Genomic DNA, 26,786 nt, shown 5'->3' with positions numbered 1-26,786 from the left:
AATGAAAATAGTAGATTAGAAACTTAAAAATAGATTAATTACGTAGATTAATTACAATTTAATTTCAATTTAAGAGTTAAAATATATACATTTAAACGATTATAAGATATGAAAGAATTACCAAATAATTAAATAAAAAGAAAAATACCTGTGAAATATTAAAATCGTCTTCCGTCATATCTTCTTCGTTATCATACCAATGTAAAAGAATATTCGAATTTTTAACAGCGAAAGACCTTTCCGTAAATTCCTCGACAGAGCAGAGCAACTCAGGGAACAAAGAGATCCTTCGTTTAGTTAGCATCTCATTAGCATTCAGAGCCTTCATCAAACTGATCAAACGCGTCGGTATCGTTGGAACTTGCTCGAATTTTCTAAACACGCTTTCCTCGTAAATTCTCCCAAATCCTCCGCAAGCTGTCTCAACAAAATTTCTCGATTCCTCCAAGTCCGTAAGATTCTCAGAAATTTCATTGCTCTCGTTCAAATTCTTTTCAAAACTTCGACGTATTTCCTCTCCAATATCTTGCGCAAATTCGTCGCAAAATTTCCTCTGGAAACGATACGCGAAAAATAAAAAGAAAAATTCGTAAATTGGCCATATTTTAGCTTCCTCGAAATTTTGATTCGTTCTAACATCACTCTCGTTGATTTCTTTAACTTCTACAATATTTTTGGTCATTTCTTCAATTTCTCCTATATCATTAATTATATTTGCATTCTCTCGATTATTTCGCAAATTTTCGACACAAATTTCAGCGAATCTGTTTCTGAAGGCCAGATTTTCAGACGATCCAATCGTGACGATTTTTAATTTCGTTTTCAACGAATCGATCAAATCTTCTTCGGTGATTTCGAGCTTTCTCGATACGCATCGTAATTTTTCATGGAGAGTCATCGAACTTTCGGAAAAATGAGGCGACGGAATGCACAAAACCTGCCGGACTTTCTTCCGAACTTTCCCAAATTTATCTACGTCGATCAACGAGTCTAGATATTTCTTTGAAAAGTCTGACAGGTCTTTTTGCGTTTTTGAATCACATAATTTTGCATCGATCAGCGTAAATAGTTTCCTGATAAATTTCATCAGCCATTTATAATGGACTTTCAGGGACGAGGAGATTTCACGCAGATCGAAGAACGTTCCTTGTAATTTATTGATCAATTTCATCTTTCCCATGTCATGAAATCTTTCGTACCATTTCAAACCATCTCGCAATTCTACGTAGTCCTTGTCGTTTAACGATAAGTTTTCGTTCTGAAGTATCGTTTCGATGATCTTTCCGGAATGTTCACAAATTTCTACGAATTTCGATATTAGTGGCTCGTTCTTCAACGTAGTTGATATTTCTCCTATGAAGAGATAAGAAATATTTAATAAAATGGATTATCGAAAACTTATATGTACAGGATGATTTAAATATATTTTTTTATAAGTGAATTCAAGGGAATTAAATGTATCTCTTTATAAGAGATATTATATATAAAATATAATATTTATATATTTATATTATATATAAATATATAATATTATTATTATATTAATAATATTATAATGTGAATTGAAGGGAATTAAATGTGTCTCTTTATAAGAAATTTTATATATAAAATATATTATTATATTATTATAATATAAATATAATATTTTATATACAAAATATTAAATTTATATATTTATATTATATTTATATATAATATATATAATACAAATATATTAACATTTTTTAATAAATATAATATTTTAACAAGTATAATATAAATAAATTTAAAAATATTTATATTATATTTATATATAATATAAATATATTTCTTCCTCTAAATTCTACTATAGATCTCCGGAAAAATTGCGTAAATTTCTTTCAAATGAATGTAACAGTATCGCAATAACTTATATTACAGTACATATTATATAATAAATATTAGAAATATGGAAATATTCCGAAAGCCTTTATTGACTAACTAAGTGGATAATGGCACAGCCAAGAGTGTCAGGAAAACTAGCAGCTACACAACAATAACAGAAGCACAAGGTACATAATAGAAGGAAATCTGCCATGTGGAGAACGCGATACAGAAGCAACAGAAGACAGAAACCACGTATTAAGCAAGTGTGTCATAAAGAAATTGGGCCAAGCATATTACAAGATAGAGAATGGCCAGAAATATCAAAGATAAGAAGCATCGAGAAACAAGCATGAGAGCTGACAAATTTCATAAAAGGAAGTCTAAAGCTAAAGACATTATGTCTGGAAGAGTAGATCCAGCTGCAACCAAGCTGTCAGTAGTTTCAAAGAAACCACAGACTAGCAAAAATATTGCGATACTGAGATATACTGCAATATTAGGTATTATACTATATTACAATATTATATTTATACTGCTAATAGAAACACATACACGCACACACAATATATATATACAGGGTGGTTGGTAACTGGTGGTACAAGCGGAAAGGGGGTGATTCTACGCGAAAAAAGAAGTCGAAAATATAGAATAAAATTTTTTTTTTAATTTTTCCATCGAGACAACGATCTACAGTGAGATCCGTTATAACGAGGCGCGATAAAGTGGACGCGTACCGAGCGAAAATTCAAAGTCGATTTTCTCGAAAACAAAGCCTCGAACGAAAAATTTTTATTCTATATTTTCGACTTCTTTTTTCGCGTAGAATCACCCTCTTTCCGCTTGTACCACCAGTTACCAACCATCCTGTATAATTGAGAATACAGTATTTATGCTTTATGCTCTACGTGTTCTATATCAAACTATGACCAAACCATGATTCTTCTTATTTGTAAGTACTGTGTTTATAAAAGCGAACTGATTTTTCCATTTTTCTTAACGATTTTGAATAAGTATTATTAGTGTGATTTTCAACAAATATTGAAATACAATTGGCATTAATTTATTCTCCCCTTATTTCATAATATGTTCCGTTTTGAATTTTGTAAATATCATTCTTACATTTCTTTTATAATCTTTTTTTCAGAATTTGCCAATTTACATTGAAGGTAAAGTACAGTTATGTTATGTATTATGATATATATTATACAGGGTGGTTGGTAACTGGTGGTACAAGCGGAAAGGGGGTGATTCTACGCGAAAAAATAAGTCGAAAATATAGAATAAAATTTTTTTTTTAATTTTTCCATCGACACAACGATCTACAGTGAGATCCGTTATAACGAGACGCGATAAAGTGGACGCGTACCGAGCGAAAATTCAAAGTCGATTTTCTCGAAAACAAAGCCTCAAACGAAAAATTTTTATTCTATATTTTCGACTTCTTTTTTCGCGTAGAATCACCCTCTTTCCGCTTGTACCACCAGTTACCAACCACCCTGTATATTCCACATACGTATCATAATTAAAAGTTATTCAAAGTACAAATATATCGCAATATAGCAATAAGTAAGACTCGATGTACAAGTTACAAAAATTACATTGGAATACACAAAATATAATTGCGATACATTTGCATACAAGTAACGTGTTAAAAAGCAAACGAAATTCTACTGAACGAGCACTTGTACGAACAAAGCTCGTACCAGGCTTTCAGTCTCACAGCAACAAATAGTATACATAGGCACATAAACAACAATACAACGTTAATCTTTTGTAACATGGAAAAAGCAATTCCAATAAGTTTTGAATAAATATCTCGCTTCACCTGAGCAAACAGCAGCCGAATATTCCCCCAAGTACATCACATAATCGCATTTCTCAGAATGTTTCTCCGTTTGGCAATGCAAAGTTATCAATCGAAAGTACAACGCGATAAGCAAATTATTGGAGGACGTCGGAGGTTCGACGAGATTCAATGGGATTTCTAGAGCAGATTTCTTCCTGAATAAAAATCCCATATTTTCAACTTGCTCGTAAAGATGCTCATTTATCTTTGCCAACTTATGGAGTTTACTTTCTGAAAAAATATCCCAACTCCAGAGTCGTCGTATTTGCAGGTCATCCAGAGACGACCGTCCGTAAAAATCGAGTAAAATGTGTTCGAAGAACCCCATTGTGTCTGTGATGGGAGGTTGGTGGAAAAAATCTTGGAAATCAATTTCCCGCGGATCGCCGCTGAAAATGGAGCAAGGAAGAAATGTTATATATACTACGTCTGCGATATTGATTTTCACGCTTTTTGATTTTGTCTAAGATAAAATGAATGATATCTATCTTTCATATTCTTTTGTTAAATTGAAACTCGTTTACAATTATACATACGCTATCGCTCAAGAGTATTCGCAGACACTCGTGTCTCTTTCTTAGAAGACGTACACGTTTTAATGGCAATACCACAGTCAAATAAAATTGCAACGATTTCGTTTCTACGTAATTGCCATAGTTTCGTACATTATAGCCGGATTAATTTGATTTTCGAAAGTCGATACTTTAATGACAAAATTATTTTTAGTTTAACAGTCCGGTTTAGTTATTTAATACTGAAATTTAGTTTTATGACAAAGCTACAGACAAATAAAATTGCAACGATTTCGTTTCTACATAATTGCCATAGTTTCGTACATTATAGCCGGATTAATTTGATTTTCGAAAGTCGATACTTTAATGACAAAATTATTTTTAGTTTAACAGTCCGGTTTAGTTATTTAATACTGAAATTTAGTTTTATGACAAAGCTACAGTGAAATAAAACTGCAACGATTTCGTTCTACGCAATTGCCATAGTTTCGTACATTATAGCCAGATTAAATTGATTTTCGAAAGTCGATACTTTAATGACAAAATTATTTTTAGTTTAACAGTCCGGTTTAGTTATTTAATACTGAAATTTAGTTTTATGACAAAGCTACAGTGAAATAAAACTGCAACGATTTCGTTCTACGTAATTGCCATAGTTTCGTACATTATAGCCAGATTAAATTGATTTTCGAAAGTCGATACTTTAATGACAAAATTATTTTTAGTTTAACAGCCCGGTTTAGTTATTTAATACTGAAATTTAGTTTTATGACAAAGCTACAGTGAAATAAAACTGCAACGATTTCGTTCTACGCAATTGCCATAGTTTCGTACATTATAGCCAGATTAAATTGATTTTCGAAAATCGATACACGTGTTATCGCAGAACTGGTGTTTATAATCGTCTATCTCGTCACTTGGCCATTCCTCTATCTAAAAGATTCATATTAATTACATTAATATTTTATATACAAATATTTATTATAAATATTTATAATTAATTTGATACTAGCAGATCTTGGACGAAACACTCATTTTCTCTCTTCTCTCATTGTGTCTAAGGTATAGGTCTGTTAGGTGAGCCTTACTGAAGAGTCCATACTAGAATTAATTTGTTATGAATTAAATATAAAATTGCATTTTAATTACAAGGCATATTAATATATAGGTTTTATACAAGTATTGTATACTATATTTATCTCATTTTATTATTACTAGTTTTTATATATTATATATTATATATAGATATTAATATATAATAAATAATAGGTAGGAAGACGTTAGTACAACCAGTGATATTCAAATAGCAAATGCATTAGTCAAGTATATCAGTATATACAGTAAACACTAAAATAAACCGTTGCAAATATAACAATGTAATTTAGATTTGTATCCAATCGATTCCATAGAACGTTAGGTATAAGTATAGTTTTCTAAAATTCGCACATAATTATGACAAGTGGATCAAAGTGTCTGGACACTTACGAGCGATAGTGTATATACATATAAGAGCTCCTTTATGTAAATTATTTCACTTATCATTTATCCTACACATTGTTTTATTTATCAAGCGTAGATATCACATATAAAGTATTACAAACGAGTGAAAAAAATAACGAAAGACGTCAACTATTTTACTCCTCCTAACGCTACTTCGTCGCCTATAAGTCACATTCGTTGACTTTCCTTACCTGAGTTTCTCTAAAGTTAATTTCAAAAGGAATCCTTGTTGCTTGACCATCGCCAGTCTTGCGTTCTTCCTGAGATCGCATATTCTCAAGGTCATTGGATTTAGTTCACAGCACAGACCAGGTGCCTCGTCTCTGGCAGTCTCTGACAAAACCTGGTCGACTTTTCTCAAAGCTTCGTGCTTCGACTTTGCGTCGAACGTGCCACAAAGTTCACGGTACGAGTTTCTCAACGACTGCTCGAAAGCAAATCCTTTCGACATTTGTTGGACAGTGAACGATGCCACTTGCAACATTTCGTTTAGCTTGTACTGTTTATCGAACAGGCTTTGGTGAATTTTTAGCAGCAACCTTTGATGCCTCACGTTTCCCATGCCACAATTGTTTAACAAAGACATCACGTCTAAGGGATTGGCTAGAACAACGTGTTGAGGGGTCGGCACGCTGATTTCTACGCCTCTGTTTCTCATCGCTCTGTAACAACGCGCAGAAAGATGATTTTGTACTGGTTTTATGTGGGGTTGTCGCAAAAGCTTTTTTCCTTCTATCGTTAGACATTTACTTTTCCAAAATTACAACGGTTTGTGCTCAGAAGATATGTGTTTGTGTTCAAAGTGAATCTTCCATCTCATTTGTCGAGTCGAAGCTTTTACTACGGGGAAATTCTGTTGATGAAAGAAACGAATGGTAATGATGCGGTGCAAAGTTTGCAGAGCACAAAGAACGAGGTAGAATATGCCAATCAAATTGCAACAGTTTCTTTCGGACGGCTGAAGATACGTTGTGCTTAGCGTTGGTGGAAAAGAACGCCCACGCGTCTTTGCTAAGTCCAACTGTTTTGTGGCGATTGCTATCTCAAGTTTACCTTAAGCTGGACAATTTGTAAAGTACAAATTAAATAATTAAAATAGAGAAATAGCCGATAAAATAGCTAAAATTCAAGCAAGTTCGTACTAGTTTGATTAAGAAAATTTTCTCAAAAGCTCGACTCATTGGACGGTATATAATCCCCGGTTGATCATGTCGGAGGTGTTGTTGTTGCCAGGTGATAAGAGAATTCGCGTTTCGTCCGGGGACTACCGGTGAACTCGTTTGTAAAGCTATGCCCGGTAGTCCCTGTCTTAGACGTAGAGGGAGTCTCGCTAGGTGCGGTATTTGTATCGTGCGCTGTATTCGACCGCTAGCGAGATAGACAGACTCGTAGTAGCCCTCTGGTGTTGGCGGTTGGTACCCGCGGATCGCCCGAGAGCTGTACCGATCCGCCACGATCAATATTTTCCGAGCAAAGCAGAGAAATTTCGGAAAAATAGCATCACAAGGCTTTGGAAAGGATGGAAGGCAGCGATAAATCAGAGTGAAACGTATATAATTCGATGATATTGTAGAGAACATGAAATATCGTACACCTAATGTCCAACGATAAAACGACAAGAACTTTTGGGGCAACCCTTGACAGAACTTAACGTTTCTAGTGCCGAACAACGATATATCGTTGTTAGCAACACTTGCGAAAAGGGCCAACGACGATATATCGTTGCGTGTGCGACGGCGCCTTACTATTCGCATCGCGAGACAACTTTATCTGAAAATAAATTTGTAAAACGTTATAAATGGTTGAATTTCTCTGCGGGAGCCCTGTGTGAGATGTTCCACAAATTGAAAAAATTGCTTATGGGTTTAACTTTTTCTTATATTCCGCGATACTTGATACCGAGACTGTGTATACGCCAATGCCATAAGATAGAAATCCGATACGGGAGATTTGCTTGAGGTCGTAGTCACAGGTTTCAGATGACACTGTTTAGAACAGAATATCTGCTTATGTTTCACAAAATAATCTTGCATCGACAGGGCGAGAGTACAATTTTTGGCGGGCCTGTGCGAACATCGCGCACAATTTGTTATCTGTGCAATAAAGAATTACAGGGTGTTTAAGTTAGTGATCATCGATGCTAAGTAAATTATTTGTATGAGTAATAATAAGTAAATATTACACATTTTCAGTAGCCAGATAACTATAAATGTTTATATAATAACGTTAGAATGTTATTTCAGTCATGTTGTACTAGCTCACTTGTTCTGAAACAAGTAATCCTCACGCCTATTGCGCATCATGGCATTATCATTTAGTTTTGTATTTTAATATTAGAAATTGTGTTCCATATAACCGAGAATGCAGTATTTATGCTTTATACTCTACGTGTTCTACATCAAACTATGACCAGACCATGACTATTCTTATTTGCAAATACTGTGTTTATAAAAGAAGACTGATTTCTCCACTTTTCCTATCGATTTTGAATAAGTGTTATCATTATGATTTTCAACAAATTTTGAACTACAATTGGCATTAATTTATTCTTCCTTTATTTCTAAGGGGAGAAGCGGACCTTCTCTCACAGATGGCGTTTCATACGGCGGTTCCACATCAGTAAATAGAAGACATGACACGCAACCACTTATCGCTGCTGGGGTCCACCATACTTGTGTCAAAATCGGTAGTACGACACAGGTTAAGTTAACCATTCCCTTAGGAGAAGGAGCCGCTACATGTGACTTTGACTGACTGTCTGTGACTAACAGTCTCGAGCTTCTGCTCATTTCCCTTTATATAGGTTGCCCCCGAAAGAGAAAGTTTTCTTTCGGGGTGGGGGAACGATTCCTTCTTTTATGGAAGGCCCTTGCACATTTTTCCAAGTCCCAGGGTTTACGGCAGGCGATGTGGCCAATACATACGCTTAACCCCTGGACCTTTCTTCACGGCCATGTACCGCTACATTTCGTGATATGTTCCTTTATGAATTTTCTAAATATCATTTTTACCTTTTTTGGGGATATTTTTCCCAAAATTACAATTATCAAATTACATCAAATTGGTTCGGTATTCCTCGCTTAGGTGCAATCCTTTCGTTCGGAAATAAAAGGGTTATTACTTACCTGGATATTTCCCCGTGACGAGGATCCATGGCGAGGAACAACCTGAAGTTCTCATGAGCTTGCACGGTAAACACATTTCCACCTTCATCGACGCCTTTCTCGCCGATCGTTAGAGCGCCGTTTGGTTCTAGCAAGCCATTCAATCGGTCCAAAATTGCTGGGCTGCAGAGATTCACCTGGTCGAGCAGTAACCACGTGCCATTTTGCAGACACTGCAATGGAAAATGGAATTCCCTTATCGGTTTCCTTTGAAGCCCAACGCTTTGATAACAGATTTCATAGAAGCCAATCATTCATCTTAATTTTCCATTCTTCTAACGGATAAGATTATAGATGACAATAGAAAATTTGTATTAAAAATAGACAGAAAGCGAAGAAGCTATCATCAGAAGCGAAGAGCCATAGAATATAAGAACAAATACAAATGGATATTATTTTATAATGTTTTTAGTGAATGTAACTTGGTAAATGGATGTTTTGTAAATAAATTATCTGCAACATAAGTGCTCGATATAGTAAACGTAAATTTATTTAAGTCGATGTAAATGAAAACTTTAACCAGCTACATATGTAAATTTATAGCTAGTTGATAGTTTTTGAGGTTAAGAAGCAAATCGCCCAGAATAACAAAGAATACTGCACGTTATTAAAAATAAAATATAAAATAATAAAATAAATGTCTCATTATGTACTATTGCGTCGTTTAGAAATATACACAAGAAACTGCAATAAGACGATAAAAGCAGAGCAATAAACTCTGCATACAGTGAGACATACGAAAGAATTTTGAATTCCACAGCGATAGAACCAACAAACTACCTAACCTTAATGTATACCACTGTCGATAAAAAGAATTATTGGACAGATTAACCGGCGAACTAGGTTGAACAACGGCGATAAGACAAGGAATGAAATATAAATTGGAAGAGAACGTAGCATGTCAGCTGTGCAGCACCAGAGAAATAGAGACAAAGAATACAAAACACATAAAAATGAGACCAATCACATTGAGAAACAAGGAATGAACGGAAACAATAACAAGAACGATCGAAAAACTGAAATGAAAACTGGCAAACTTCGTAAAGGAAAGTACGAAGTCGAAGACCTTCTGCACGAACGAATAAAGAAACGAAAGAAAACGAACACAAACATATCAATGACTGACGCACAGAAGACACCTAGTAACGCATACAGGTTTGTATCATAGTAAACTAAGATGTAAATGGACGAAAGTAATTGTACAAACAATTAGTTAAATAGGCAGAAACCTCGGTACAACGAAGGAATAAAATTCCTCATCGTTCTTTATCTTGTAAGGGCACATGAGTCAGAGGACGATGCGAATCGAGAGCGACTCATGTTGTTGTTTTGCCTTGGGACATTGACACCGTCTTGACGTACTAAACGTAGCGATAAACAAACTCCGGGCAAAACAATGTCGCCGCTACGTGCAACCGTCCATCGAAGTTGAATTTAAACTTTGCGGTACTCCCCCGACCAGTATAAGTAACCGAGCACGATCGTTAAGACAGTTAGTCTTTGGAGGAGTCAGTTATCAACTGACGAACGACGATCAACTGTGTACGGCAAATAGTTTGAAATATATTGACTACACTAAGCATCAACTCGTCTCATCACTATATACACCAACACGATTAAACGTACTCCACAAACTATTGGCTTGGCAACTACGTGATTTTGTCAATGCCATCTAATGACAAAATCCACAATCACTTAGTTGCCAACCTAATAGAAACTCGTAGGATAATTACGCGATGCGCGTTATTGAAATACAAAATGAAGGAAACAAAGAGAGAGAGAATGCGAATATGACTGTAGAATATGAATTTAACACAGTTCTCTGTGCTTTGATGTCTAAATATCATCGTAAAACAGTGTGTGAACAAAGAAAGATAAAAAAGAAAAGAACTGCTTACTTTCACCAACACGCTGTCAACCCACTCGAATTTTCCACCAGCGTTCAAGCATTTGTCCTTCTCTACAGCAATCGATAGATCGGTCAGCTTTTTCTCGATCTCGTGTAATTCCTGTTCGCAGGAAACCTCGAGCTCTTTCATCGCTGACACCAGCTTCGATAATTCTTTCGTTTTACGTAGAAACTGCTTGGTCTCCGTCGACATGGTCGTTTCCATTGTTTCCTCATCCCCTGAATCCAAACAAAACATTCGTAAACCGAAAATATTTCGCTGGAACGGAGTTTGGCAAAAAAAAGAAAGAAAAAGAGGAAAAGAAAGAGAATAAAAGAAAGGAGGGCAGGAACGACGTGGTTTCGTTTCTGGAAATGAATTAACGATGGATATGTGGTCTAGCTATGCTTGGTAAATTTGCCTCTCGACTCATTAAAGGTTAGATCTCGATAAGTGAGTCTGGACAGCTAAAATCTCGTAATGAAGTATCACGGTGAAAGTAAAAGGAAAACAGTGATTCATAAGACTAATTCCGCGAGCGCCGCGACGTTTTAAAGACGTTTACTGTTTAAAAGTTACCAACTTAAGCAGAAACTTAAATCCTCGCTTTCCTCGAGAGTGCGAGTAACGAGGAAATAAATTTACACTTTATCAGTTTACTTGGTGGTGATGCGAAGCGAGTTTCGGATTAATATTATTCGCAGATTTTCGACTGATTATAAATTAAAAGGCGAGCAATTTATTAGCAGGAAGAAAGCAGGAAGTTAAACAGGAACAAATAGAGAAATTCTAAATTATTCGCTCGCCATTAAAATTCATCCGCAGCGAACGTAGAGACCATTGCTGCCAACGGTTAATTTCAACAACAATTTTACACCACTTTCGTCACTACGCTGTGTTCTATGACGAAAATGACAAACCAGTCGAAACGATTTATCATTAGAAATTATCTTCGATCTTTACTCCGAATGAAATTTGTTTTAGTCGAATGAATGTATGTTAACACTTTACTGACCGCTTATTTTTTTTTTTTTTTTTTTTTATTAACGTGGAGGAAATCCGCACGGACACCAGGTCGCTTCTGGGGAAAAGCGGCGTGGTAGTGCCGCACTCCAACCGACTAAAACCTCCACGATGACCGTCCCGGCTGCGATCGGAAGGGACCCGGGAACCGGTGTGAGCGATACACCGGGCCCCTATAAAAAAAATTTTTTTTTCTTTTTTCGTGGGGAAAATCTTCATAGACACCTTATCTCATCGCACGGGGCGGGACAAGGGTGCCGGATTTTTACCGGCTAAAACCCTACGGGCGGGGCTGGGTAGTCAGCGCAAGTGACGCAAACACTGGGGGGTACTTGCCAAGCACTCATAGAAAGTACTACCAACATGATAGGCAAGGGGGAACCCCCCCCACTTGCCCGTTGTATATTACTTCTATGAAGATATTTGGCTTTCCACCTTTGCAAATATGCCCAGGAATGGTTTCGAACTCGCGACACGTCACTACCGCATACGCCCTTTACGAGCGTAGCTAGCGAACCCGCCACTTTACTGATCGCTAGCGGTTCAACAGTATACGCACGTCCGACCGGCAGCTCAGGCGTAAATTCTCCCTGGCGCTGGCTTTGTTTCGGTTTAGACTCTCCAGTACCATTCTTTTCGTTCATTGCGAACGGTAAGTTTTTCAAATTGGTATAAAACTGTGGGAGCTTACAAGGCAACGCAAGTGGCGCAACTGAGCAAGGTACTTTAGTACTAAATAACAAATTACTGTACAAATAATGAGAAAGATTATCCGCGACAAAATGCCGATTAATAGGCTATTGGTCGGTAAGCGTCGACGACAAAAAGCCGATTAACAAGGTATCGGTCGATAAGCGTCGGCGACAAAAAACCGATTAATCGGTTATCGGTAAAGTGTTAAAGTGTGAGGAAAATTTGTAGAGCTAACGTTTCTGCCACGTTTTATATTTAAAAGGCATCGGCGATTGCAAAGATTCGTACGAATGGATAAGTAGATTTACCTGTAGATAAATGTCGAACATTTTCCAAGAGAGCATGGTAACGGACCACCTCGTTCAAGTTCTCCTTCTTCAATTTCTTTCTTAAGATGCCGATCAAGAGTGTCTGCACACGTTCCAGTAATTCCTCCAAGTGTCTATCGTAATCCGTCTGCAACAAACAAGTAACACGAAATGTATCGACTGGAACGATACCAAAGAAAATAATATCCGATCCGACATACGAAATCGGTAAACGTCGCTACGAGCTGCGAAATTCAAACGACGAAGATCGTAATTTTTCACCACCGTCGCAGCCTGTAACTGCAACGAATCTACGTGTTTCGTGAATCGACGAATCTCACCGTGTGTACGATTCTGACGCTCAATTTTCATTACAAAACTCGGATAAAAATCTGATTGCCAAATCTGATAGATAAAAATGTAACTCTTATCGATTGTAGATCTTTTAAAATTCTCTTTACGCGTCGTTTGGTAAACGCGTCGATCGTAATATGGGTTGGCAACTAAGTGATTGCGGATCCTACCATTAGGTGGTATTGGCAAAACCCGCAATCACTTAATTTCTAACCTAATAATTGAACTTGTCAAGAAATATCAGGTTGTTCGGTGCGATTTTGAAAAAGTTACGTCGCTTTAACGGGTGTCTGGTGGATAATACGAGCAACAGCAAGAAGAAACACGAACAAATAGATCAGCGGAAAGAATATACGAGCGGTTAAATATTATAATGCGAAAGTAGAGTTTCCATTGGGCAGGATAAGGTACTTAAGGTAGAATGGTACCTTCCTTTACTCTCTAGAAATTGAAAAATGCTTCTCCGCTTCCTTCATTAATTTTCTCCGCTTGCAGCTAAGTGCCTCTCCTCTATAATTGTTTTCTTCCTTTTTGCCCAAGCCACTCATCTCCGATGAACGAAAAAATCAGGAGGGGACTCAACTTTCCATTAACATCTCTGGTCACGCGAAAGGCTAAACTCGTTTCCATATTCGTTTCGATATTCACGACGAAGCAACTTTTAATTCGCGTTGAAACAGAATATGCAAACGTTTCCGTACTCTCGTCCATAATAAATAGCTCTGCTTATTTTCGCGATTAATCAATTTTTACGTTTTTAACGAACGAACCGATTGCTTTCAAATACTGCGAATTTTCTATTTCCTATTTTTTTTTTTTGTTTAAAGTATGAATATTACGTACATTTTACACATATTTGTATAATATTTATATATTTAAAATATAAATATAACACAGATAAATGCGTATGTATTTTTTCTATTTATTTTTATATTTAGAGGAATATAAGAAAGAAGAACATGGCGTGCGAATAACATGAAATTTATTTCTTTATTTCTAACGTTTTATCGAACAATGCGAAATTCTTAGATCCGATAAGGAGGCGTTAAAAAATTATCAGTCAGAGCTTTGCTTGATAGTAAATTAAATACTGATATATATTACGATATTAAATTTTCTTTGTTGCTACATTTATTTGTTACACGTTTTTCCTTTCTCTTTTTCTATTTTTTTCCAAAGTTTTCGTTTCTCTTATTCCCCACACACTTTCGTAATATGTTTCAATAAGGTTTTTTGGCCGCTAGTACGCGCGACAAGTTTTAATGGAACGACGAAAAAAACGTTAACGTAAATCGTCGTTAGAGGGAAACGTTAGCGCGGGACGTCACGCATTTCAACTTCTAACGTTGTTTTCCTCGTGCTTGTCTCTCTGCAGTGTCCACTGGAAACGGGATAAACAAGCAGTAGAACATCAGAGGGGGAAAAAGCAACGATAGGGGAAGGGAAAAACGAGGGCTGTTCTATAACAGAAGAAGCAGCATGGAGAAATGGAAATGAAAGAATCAGGGAAAGTCGGAATAAAGGCGGAGGAAATAAAAGAAATAAAAAAAAGTTGCCGTATTAAAAAATAACAGAGGAAAATATAATCTGGAATATTCTGCTCGAAGATATCTCAAATAAAACCGGAGGAAGCGTATTCTTTTCTTTTTTTAATTGTTCGTAGTCGCAGAATACAACTGTAATAAACAACCATCTCATTGTATAGAATTTTCAAATTTTACAGATTTACAATAAGAATTGTTGGAAAACTAATTTTTCGCATAATCAATAATATCTTTTATATTGTGTCCGTATACGTAGTAGGTGGTGATATTTCTCCTGCTAATGACCATTTTTATCAAATTGATGGCTCACAGAATCGTCTAAACCTGATTAGTATTACGATTTTACGTACGCGTTCGACGAGTTTTTATTTGACAATTCTAACATCCCTCGGAAGGTCCAGCGTACATCAATAGGAACTTAATGATATCTGGTTTGTCGTGCGGGCAAAAGGACGATCCTTGCAGCAAAAATGGACACGGAAAAATCCATACCATCGAGGTCGGCCAGGACGCATCAATCACTTTGATTCGACCTCCTGAGGATAATACCGACGAACATCCACCCGGAAAGACACTCCCCTCTTCCCACGCTCTTCATTTCTTATATCTTCCCTTCGATTCGTTGAACAATCACTTGCGTTTTGTCTGTGACACGTGTCATTTTCATCGAATAGCGTTTCGACTGATTTGAATTTGTTCCCTCGCGAGCTTGTCGCGTGAATTTTACGAAAATTCTGTCTTCATTTTATTCATTTCAACTCGCATGCACCTGTGTGCGTTACGATTATACAAGGTGGCCTATGCAATTTGCGTACTTGCAATTTTTTAAGGAGCGTTCACACGATCGATGTTACCGTCGATTTAGAGTTTTCAACGTTGTCACGCGGAAGAGAGTGTCTGCTTCGACTAACACGTTGACAGCCGCGTCACCCGTATTCGGGTGACAGCAAAGGTTCCGGCAGTGCTGTGTCACCCGTATTCGGGTGACACTTATTTGACAACTTGCGAAGGATCGTCGTAGGTATTTGGAAAGATATTCCACAGGAAATAATAAAACTATTGAATTGTTATAAAAGTAATACGAAAATGATTTATTAAGAAAATTATTTAGAATGTAAAACTTTCAAGCATTCTATACATAGCTGAGGTTGGTCGGGACAATTTCGACAATAAGTTGTTGTTTTCTTTAAATTCTCCCGTGTCTTTGATCGGTCCGTTCGACGTCTTTTATCCGCATAACATAGTTTGCACGCGCGACTAGTGCTTCTTGCGAAATCATTTTTTCGAACGGCGATATTATGCTGATTCAGTCGAAGACAAGGATTTTTGTATTTTCAGACAACCCTAATAATTTTCCAGCTAATAATTCTCTAAATCTTCTAATATTTACATCCTTCCTTGTTGCAATTTTCTGATACAAGCAAGTTTATTATTTCGTCATCAACGAACAGCTCGAACACATCATATGGATTGACATCGCTAGGTAATTGCCCAATGAGGCCATCTGTCTCGGGAAAAGGAAATGACTTCTGCCTACCACTAAATTCATTCCATTCGTCAAATTGAATTGTACTTTCTGTTGTTCTTTCTTCCTCAATGACCAATTTTTGTAAAATCTCGTCAACAGTATATTCGTTATATTCAGTATCACTACGATTGCACTTATCAATATCCGAATCAGAATCAGACGATGTAATTCTATTTATATTTTTATTTCTAGGGAATTTGATTTCTTCCTCATCGCTGCTATCCGAATTTGTGTAAGCCTCGTAAAAGCTTTCTTTTTCACTGCTATTTGATTCACTAAGAAATAAGTTTTCCATTTTTCTGTTCGACATTGTAACGAATTAGGGCAGAGATTTTAAGTTATTTAAAATACCGGTGGAAGTCTAGCAGAGTACGCTTGGTACAGCGCCACTCGTGGCCTGAAGGAGATTTCGTTGAAAACACGCACGGCAGTCAACGTGCTAATATGCGAATATTGTCTCGATACAATGTTGAGAGTCCTTGATATTGATAATGGTGTCGTATAGAGGAACTTTTTATACGCACGCACATTGTGCTGTATTTATTTGTATTTTTGTATTTTGTACATTTATAGAGTATTTTTTATACCGGTGGAGATTTCAAGATTAATTTTGATATTTCAAATGGAATCTTTTATATGGAAATATGGAAAAATGTTGAATTCTTGACTCTTATTAGTCGTAAAGCTAATAACTAATGGAAAATGCGTAATATTAAGTTGCAGATTCAATTTCAACATTCGAAATGATATCAATTGATATTAATAAATACAATGATTAAATGTGTAGCAATTATTTAAAGAATTATGAAGACACTTCGCCGATTTTGATGACTTTGAAATGTGTTTCGTCAAAGTGGTCAAAATCGTCAAAATCGACGAGGTGTGCCCTGGTGTAAATAATTAGCGATATATTAACACTCAGCCAACCGAACGAGGAGATCTCCATTTTTTACTTTAGCAACGCGTTTTCCTTTTTTTTTTGTTATTATCAGTTATTGTTTACCTTGAATTGTTGCCAATTAATTGCGTCACTTTTTCTGTTTTTATAAAGTACAATATATAATAAAATACAGCAATTTAGTGGTGTTGAAATTAATTAAAATTTACACTATCAACTGTGACTAAATAAAGTTATAATCGAACGATACCACACCGTAAAAAGATATTAAAATGCATTATGAATTTTTAATTTCACCTTCAAGTCGTTTTATTTATCTTCAGTCATCTTTAAAGTTTTTAATTTTACCTATATTTTTTATACTTTAAATATATGCTTTTAATTTGACGTTTTGTATAAACAATATGTGAAATGGTTAAATAAAATCATCCAACGAGGAAACTGCACTCTGAACATTATTTTAACACTAACACTTTACATATACCTATTTTTACCGTTAAATAGACGTGTTTTTTTTCGAAAGAAACTGTCAACTTATTCTAAGAAATAACGCCCGACATAACTTTTAAATAATAAAATAATCAATCGCATATTTTCATTTTTGTGTGAATTATAAACAGGAGATTATAGTCGAACAGATCATCCTCACTTTCAGTTTGCTTATCTTCGGACGTAGAATTTCGTCCGTCTGAATATTTCTCGCTTTCGATTCGCTCGTTTTCGGACTTGGAATTTCGTCCGTCTCAACACTCCTCGCTTATATTTTCTATGTTTTTCAATAAACGCTTTTTCACTGAACGCGTGCACATATTTTGGGATAAAAGAAAATACAAAACTAACGTAGCGAATATTATGAGATTTGTTCGCTCCTTGTCGTATTTCATTTCTCGTAGGCTTCGATCCGTACTCTGTGGCGCTCGAAATGATACTGCCTTTAGATTTCGTTTAGCTATAGAGAACTCATCACGCAGCGAGTATATTCTCGAGAAATATTTCTCGAGAGTGTCCGACAACACTCGGTTGTGTACATGCGTCACCTCACAAGGACTCTATCGGACTATTCAAGCGCTTACGACGAAGCCAAACACATACCGCGTTTAGATGTATACAACTATAGCTGGTTGGATGTTGTCGAGTTCAGAGCTAAGGTCCCCGGCAGAGAACTTTAGAAGAAGATGTAAATTTGCCGACCGGTCGCGGTAAACAAGCCAGGCGATGAATTTTCCTCGGTAAAAAAGAAGCAAAAAGAAGAATTGAGAAATTGATTAATCAGATAACAGAAGAATTTACATAAAGTTAGACGAACGAAAGAAATAACAACGAACGTACAATTTGAAATGAAATTTTGAAACCGGGTCTGGTAAGGTCACACAAAAATGAATTGCATATTTACGATAAAAATTGTACACTGACACGATTTTGTATGGTGACTAAAAATTTGATCGGGGAGTTGCTCGCATTAGACGAAAGAACCTTACTTATTATTCTACGAGAGTTCGCGGCGGCAGGTTTTTCGGCAATGCTGAGCGGAATGTCACGGATTTCACGAAAATTGCTTTCGAAGGAATTTCCCTTTACGAAAGTTTGAATCACCTGGAATCCCCGGAGATCAAGCTATGAATCAGAAATCACGCGTCAAGAGACAAAGTAAATAGCCTGCTAGCATCACCACCTTAAAGCGTACAAATAGAACGGTGGAACATCCATTCTCGTGAAAATCTCGCGAAAACTGTATTAAAAGCTTTCCTTCCCATCTGCAAAATCCTTCGTTCTCTAGGATAACATATTCGAAATTCTTTGAATTTTAAATTGCGCGATTAACGATACGTACGATTTTTAAAATGACAAGGAAAAACACCTAATTACGATATGCTGGAATACGAAGGTCACAAGAGAAAATAAATTAAAATTCAATATGTTTTTATTAAACCACCTACGAAGAATCACGCGTTTAAGCAGAAAAATGTGACAGAAAAGAAAATGTAAAATCGAAGGTTCGTCCTGAGCCGATAGGCGAAGACTGCGTATAATAAACGAAATAACAACTAGAAAAATTCGTAAGAAATATGCAAATTTGCATTTGCGCCGTTATTCCACCAAATAAATACCGATCATCGATCAAATGTCTGTAAATGAATTCTTTTTTCCAATTTTTTTTTCCAACCTAACCCCAATCAACCGTTCAACGTATGATACTTTGAAAAAACAATTTCGACAATCAGAGAGTGGGAAAATGGCGGCTAAAATTAGTTCAATATGGCGCGCCTTAATAAAGTTGAACAACTCTCATATAGCGCGAACGTGTCCATCACACAGTTTTGTTCGGCTTCGACAGTGCGCGAAACGAATTAACTGCGTTGTAGAGGGGTTGACTGTTCAACGAAGCTGCATTTTCAATATAATATTTTACAATATTAAAGTTCAGCTGGATATTTCTCGACAGCTATTGTATCACATGTGGCATTGTCTACGCTCAACTCGCCACAATAAAAAATGTCATCGGGAACCGATCCTTGCGATAACGATCCAATAAAATTATAGCTCGTACGTTGGATTTAACGCTTTTCATATCTCTTTTTGCGGGGAATTTCGAGAGACAATGTTTTGTAAAACTGTTTTGAAACGCGAGAAAACACGCGTCACGTTGTTACCACCATTAAAACGAATATTATTCCGACGACACATACAGAGGCTGCACAAAGTACAATATTTCCACCTGCTTTTATTTCTCAATGAAGCGTCTCTATCAGACTGGAAATGCTTTCCTTTCATAATTTCTCTTTCGTTTTCAAAATTTTCCAGTCGTGTGAAAATACTACAAAATGATACAGAATTTACCATACTTCGATCTCATTATCAGATCGGTGCATATGAAATGTCGTTTTGTACAATAAAATTTTCATTACTTCGTCGGAAATATCGTATATTTAATCAAGATATTAGATAGTCCGAAAAGTTTTCATTTTATAGTAACAGACCAGAATGGATCATACGTAATTCAATAAAATAATATAAAAGAACAAATATCATTTCCTTATGGAACAAAAGAAACTTTTCGTACGACGTGATAGAATCCAAATCGACGTTAGGATTCAACTAAAAATTACATTTATAAATCTGCTTAAAATAATCGACGCACGAGAAAGTTGCTTAGATGGAAACGTCTTTAACCTTCGCCTAAATGCTAATTTTATTTTTCCAGAATACCTCGTGACACTTTTTCCAAATGTTGGAAATGTTCACGCAAGAAAATTACGTGGATATTCTGATTAATGTCACGATAACGAAGTTTCGTATAACGAAGAGATTCTACATCTCTTTAAACATCGAAAGTACCGATTCGTAATAAATTTCCTTTTATTTTATCTAATTGATACTTAACGATAGAACACGATTAAACGTGCGACATTAATGCGGCAAATTCAAGCTTCAAAGAAACGTTTCATACGCAGCTAATTGCATCTGAATACGATGTAACAAATACAATGGTGTTTCCATACTTTTTGTAGCCTTTGTTGAATCGTTTATGGAGCGCTGCTACGTATTGGACATCCACTTTAATACGGCAACATGAATTTTCCACGAATATTCCATCCGGAAGGAGGAGTTTCTTCTTTCTTCGTTATTTAGACATTTGCTCTTAGATTGCGCACGTTCATGCGCAAAACTGTATAAGAAAAATACGCAAAAATATTCGAGATGCACTAGAGATATCGCGTAGTAATTAAAATAGGTTTACAAAAATTGCCTATGAAACGTGCAGATACGTGTGAACTTGTGGCCGCACTTGGCAACAATGTATATCAATATGCCGAAGCAAAGTGCCCAATGAGCCATCAATATCCCAACGGTCCTTCCGCCGAATGTCCGAGAAGAAGACGTGCGTGGCAACGGTGCGGACGCCTAACAAACGTGTGGATAGTGGGGATTTGAGGGGCGACAAACAGAAAAGAATCGAATCCGATCGACAGTTAGGTTTGAAATAGGAAGCGATGAAGTCGAGTTGTAACCGGGCAGTGAAATTGACTAGCGAAACTGAGAGCGATACGTGACGCGATCGAAAGGAGACTCTTGTTAATAAATATATTGTTGACCTAAACACCGAGTGATTATTTAACGCACTACACCCAATAACACCTCAAACTTTTTCGTCGTTAAATTAAACCGTTAAACATGAGCAAGTGTTACAGTACTTTCGAACTATATAGATTAGGATGTGAAAGAACAACGGAGGGCCAGCCAAAGTTTCGGCTGGACGTGACCCGAAGTGTCCTGGGAATTGCCGTGTAATTTGTCTATATCGTGCAAGGGAGGAAATAAAATAGAAAAATAGAAAAGGAGAATAATAGAAGGAGAAAAATAGAAAAGAAATGCGAGCAAATGAAGATATAAGATGGATCCAGTGAAATATCCAAATTTTGTTTCGTGTTAAACCCAAATGCCGAGTTCCGTTTGAATTGATTCAATGCCAAAGTTATTCAGTTGAGAAAAACAGATCAACGATAACCAAGTCGTTATGGAAATAGTTAGGAATAGGAATAAAAAAAATTGCGGGGAACTAACGGATACGGAGGAGCGTGACAATATGAACGCGACACGCAAGTAACAACGCAGTCGTTATTTTTCATAATTATCCGGCAAAACGAATCTGTGGAAAACAAAAGTTGTGGAGCGTTAACGAGGAGGATTTTCAGTCGATCCAATGGATAATGACATTAGCTCTCTGTGCTGTCGCATTATTTTAATGGCAAATTCTTTATTTCGTGTCTCTTTCGCCGGTGTATTCAAGAGCTTTTTAAGATTTAACGAGGACGTGGCCGCCTTTCAATTTTACCGGTGCGAAAACAGCAACTGAAAAGATACAAAATATCGCCCCTGACCATAATTCCCTCTTCTCTGTTGAGTCGTCGTCGCCGAATTTTCCTACCGCTAAAAACCACTCTCAACAGAGTGCGCAGGATCCAAGTGGCGAATATTTTTGCAATTATTTTGCTGACTTTGCAAGCACAGTGGCTCTTTATTTTTATTCTCAGTCCAAGTAGGCGTGTCTGGTCAAATCTGTTTCTGTTTTGGTTTCCAGAAAAATGGCTTGAAATATAAAATATTATACTGTATTATTATACAGAACTTTCTCATTTAATAGATTTTTGTGCTGTTTATCTGGCATTTTGCGCTAGCGGCTACATTTTAGGCGGAAGTTTCAGATACGCCCTTTTTACCGAACACGGCAGAGTTATTTTTTAAAAATTGTTAAGGTTCGGGTCTGAGTGAAAATCGTGGGAACAACGAGTTTCGCAGATGTAAATAACATGGTATGCTTGACATTCTAATTTTTTCGGTGGGGCGTGAGCTTCTCTGGCTGGAAATACGCGTTTCCCGCCCTCTCCCCTTCCCACCATTGATTTTCTACGGCACTGCGGAGACCGCATCTCTTTTATCTATAGCTCAGAGACAACATTCCTTCTTAATTTGTTCCGAATCACAGGATTCGCGATCATCCGACGTTTATCCTGCGCTATTCAGACACGGTTGTTAGCTTTTTCCAGTGTTTATCGGGGTTTTACGTGGGTAGTCCATTTAATTAAAGGAAATTAGTTTCCAGTAATTTTTTAGTCCGTTTATTTTATTAACTTCTCTATTTCTTTCCATCTTTTTTTATTTCAGGAAATGAATGATACTATTTTATTCCGTGCCAAGTATATTTTTAACTATTCAAAAAAAAAAAAAAAAAAGAAAGTAAAATAAAAAAACAACAGGCAAGAGCTTGTAATTAAATTACAGGAAAAACGTGAAACAAAATCAAAGTGCAGATCCAAGAGAAAAAATCAGAAAAGAAAAAAAAATCTCTTCGTACAAAATGTTACATTGAAATGGATATTTTTCAACATCAAAAGCGTGAAACTCGAGACGCCGTTTTCAACCATGTTAAGACAAATTAAATCCAAAAAAAAAAAGCGAAGAAAAGGGAGAAGCAGAAAGAGAATTGGTTTCTCTTGCTAAAGAGTTTAAGAAAACGGTAATTATACAGAAAAAAGGAACATCTTCCCGATTTCAATGGGTCTGAGATACGCTGTCAAGGTGTCAAGATACACTGTGAACTACTTTTCCCTAGACACGCAGCCACAGCTCGGCCCTCGTTTCACCGAGACGTTTTCAAAAAACTTCAACGAAATTTGAGTTCCATTACGCTTCATTCTGGCGTATAGATAGTCGTTCAATTTTTGTATAGTTCAACCTAAGCTTAATTTATCGATGCTAATCATCTTCAATATAAATAAAAAAAAAAAGATAAATCAATGGGTTGTAGATTATTAAATTTTAATTTAGTTAAATGTTAGTTAAATGCTAGATTAATATATTGCACAACGTTGGCACGACTTGCTATTTATTTCATTCGCTTTTGTAAGTGTGTCGTAAATTCGACTACTATCATTTATTATTATACGCTTCTGTCTATAGCTGAAAACGTTACGTGTTAAGGACATTTATAGACACCTGCTGAGTCTAATTTATTAGTACGTGACGAACAGACAGGTAAGACATAGTATAACATTTCATAGATCGATAGATTCACTGAAAATTATTGGGTTGGCAACTAAGTGATTGCGGCTTTGGTCATTGCCACCTAACGTCAAAATCTGCAATCACGTTAGCATTATCCAGTAGCCTCATTTTTCTCTTTTATCTATTTAAAATGATTTTCTCTCTCTCATCAGCTAGTTAAGTTTACATTGGATTATGTAAGAATGCAGCCGCCTACTCGACAATCCGACGTAATCGTGACGTAAATTGTATCGAAGGTTTCCGCTGATACAGTTTTTCCATGAAACAAGCAACTGGTTTCTCACTGGAAACAGACAACTCATTATCTTTCCATTTGAGGTTCTTTCTTTTTTGATTTACCGACAGAGTAAGAGATCGCAGAATGAGTAAGCGATCCGTGAAAGCGAGAAGCCATCAATTTTTATGATCCAACGAACAGTGACTCGTTTCAGTAGAAGACCAATGGAATACGTACAATGCTTCCTGACTCTGGTTTAGCAATCCTCGCGTGTTACGTGCTGCTCAACCGATCGCTTTATACGATCCGCCGCTATCTCGAGTTCCTCGCTCGTTCTCCGTATTCTCGCTTGTCCCGTTCGAGAACAAAGTGAAGCCGAATAGCACGCCAGACTCGTAATGAGCATCTCGTCGATCCTGAGCGTGCGGCTTATTTCCAGGCAAAATTGTATGTCAGAAAATAAGGTCGCAAGCGACGGTAACATATACAGTAGGACAAGTGCAAGTCCGAACGGTTCGATATTCGAACAATTCCAATTCGAACGAACGTGTCAGGGGAAATCCAGCTTCTGAACTTGAAGGAAAACTGGAAGTTGGAGCAAAGAGACGGACAGTTGCTTGTCGTTGTGTAAGCGTTACATTGTTGCCTGATCTCTCTGCTCAGGCTCGGTCGCAACAGCGAAATGCAGGCTGAGAAGAAGAAAGAGAAACAAAGGGACGTTCGTCGTTTCGACGCTCGTTCTTGCAGTCGTCGGTGTAGTTCTTCTGTGATTGTCTCAGCGAGCGTACTAAATTTGTTTTCTTACCATTTATTAATACGAACTTTAGAGACAGGTACTTGCAATGTTTCATATTGAGAACATATCGAATGGGAGGGATCGATTCAACTTACGCCATTTCAAACGGGACAATTTAATTCGATATTCGACCAACTCGAAGCTCGAACCGTCCAGCGTCTCCTGGAACGGATAGTGTCCGATGTTCGAGGATCTACTCTATGTAGAGGAAAGTTGTACGGAATGTTGATCTTAGCATGAAATTCGTATTTGAAGATAATTGAAATCGATGAGGCGTGCTCTTTTGTCCATAATTACCAAGGAACGTCCGCGTAAAAGCAAAATTAATGTTAATATTATATATTATATATTTTATATACTTTATTATTGACATATATAATATATTTTATATATTATATTTCTATATTTAATATATAAAATATATTATATACTTTATATCTTAATATGTAATAATATTATATAAAATATATCTTATATACTTTATTATTGACACATAATATATTTTATATATCATATTTTTATATTTAATACATAAAATATATTTTAATGATATATAATATTATAATGAAATATATAAAATATATTATACATTTTATATTTTAATATGTAACAATATTTTCTCCTATGTTATTACACTATATCTGTTGCTTGATTTTATCTCATATTTCCTTATTTTTTTCAGATTTTACATTATTCCATTGTTAATAAATATTTTCCAACCAAGTAACCAGTTGCAAGCTAATCAATTTTATCCGATGGCTAGAAACTCAAGTCTATATTTCATCAGACATCATGATCTCTACCTATGTCACAAAAGAGCGAATTCTTGGCAGACAGTTTCGCGTCAACAGCACTCGCTGGGTACACGTGAGAAAATTTGTCAGGCTGATTCATCGTCTTTCGTTCTTACTCTGCTGCCAGCTATTGTAAGAAAGTACCTCTTGTCCGTTGCCAAAATCTATTCTATCTATGTCCTCGATCTTCTTATTATTATCCTCCTGTTTGATAACAATAACGTTATTATTTCATAGAAAATTTCCAACTTACAAACTTCCCTGTCAACTCGGTTTCTAAATTTAAAATATTTGAACAGTTTGCAATTTAAAAAATGGTAACTGGATGTTCTCCTCCCGTTTAGCACCAAAGTTGGTCATCGTTCGAATTGTTTCGAATAAATATTTTCTTATGATAATTATCTTAGGGATAAATTCATATAAGCTGAATATTTCATCTGTGGTATAATTAATTCTTATTCGCGTTATTTATTATCCATATTATTAACAAATTATGTTCTATATTTATTCGAATAACGAATAATAATGGGAATAATTTTGTACAAATATACACAGACTCCAATACGATTCTTATTGTTAATTTACCGAGAAACAACAAGCTTATCAATTTGGTATCTGAAAAATGTTAATTATAAAAGCCAATGTTACAACTGGACAGTGAAGCTTGAAAATATATTTTCGTTACCAATTTTATCCTCGTTTATATACGTATAATATATAATTTTGATTAAAATGAAACTTTTATTCGGATAAATTTGTAAATTTGAATAATTTCTTATTCGGCTAAATATTTGTACGATGGAATCTTTATTTTATTTTTTATCTTTATCCATCACTTGTTATTGGAACAAAATTTTCCCCAATATTGTTTAGCGTACACCAAAATAGTATTTTTACTACAAGCATTGGAACACATTTACGGTTTATTGATTTTCCAGTTACAACGAAGCAGATGAAATTTTCAAGAATTCGTCGTTAAATGTGCTGATCAAGGTGCAGCGTTAATAGCCCATTTTAGGAAGATTAATGGGCTACGTAAATTGCTACGCCATTAGACATCGGTTAGCTAAATGTGATTAATTTTATAACTATTTCATATATAATTTATTTTGATTTAAAAACGCCGGTAGAATTTGTGTAATTTTGATCCTAATATTCTTTTGTTTCTGATTTACGATGACTTTAAATGACTTCAAACGCTCGATCGGAAGAAAGTAGACGGTGGAAAATTCGTTTCCAATTGGAGAAGTCGCGAGCGAAGAGCAAAAGGTAATCTGCCGATGCGTAGAATTGAAAAACGCGGACTACCAG

At 36.0% G+C, this 26,786-nt stretch overlaps 2 protein-coding genes across 2 annotated transcripts in view; both read right to left on the bottom strand.

Annotated features, from left to right (window-relative positions):
• Positions 1–26,786, bottom strand: part of LOC117216850 (midasin) — a 139,627-nt gene that overhangs the window by 7,932 nt on the left and 104,909 nt on the right. The window contains exons 16-21 of the mRNA XM_033463937.1: positions 12,781–12,928; positions 10,766–10,995; positions 8,829–9,040; positions 5,895–6,365; positions 3,671–4,080; positions 149–1,353 (exon numbers count right to left, since the gene is read on the bottom strand). Coding sequence (XP_033319828.1) covers positions 149–1,353; positions 3,671–4,080; positions 5,895–6,365; positions 8,829–9,040; positions 10,766–10,995; positions 12,781–12,928 — 2,676 coding nt within the window. The remainder of the gene's footprint in view (positions 1–148; positions 1,354–3,670; positions 4,081–5,894; positions 6,366–8,828; positions 9,041–10,765; positions 10,996–12,780; positions 12,929–26,786) is intronic.
• LOC117216852 lies at positions 15,753–16,875 on the bottom strand. Its single transcript, XM_033463944.1, has one exon. The coding sequence runs from the start codon at positions 16,514–16,516 to the stop codon at positions 16,058–16,060; it is 459 nt and encodes a 152-aa protein (XP_033319835.1). The 5' UTR covers positions 16,517–16,875; the 3' UTR covers positions 15,753–16,057.

This window comes from Bombus bifarius, unplaced genomic scaffold (assembly GCF_011952205.1).
Source record: "Bombus bifarius isolate JDL3187 unplaced genomic scaffold, Bbif_JDL3187 scf7180000007974, whole genome shotgun sequence".
NCBI lineage: Eukaryota > Metazoa > Arthropoda > Insecta > Hymenoptera > Apidae > Bombus > Bombus bifarius.
This window is presented reverse-complemented; position numbering and strand designations above follow the sequence as displayed.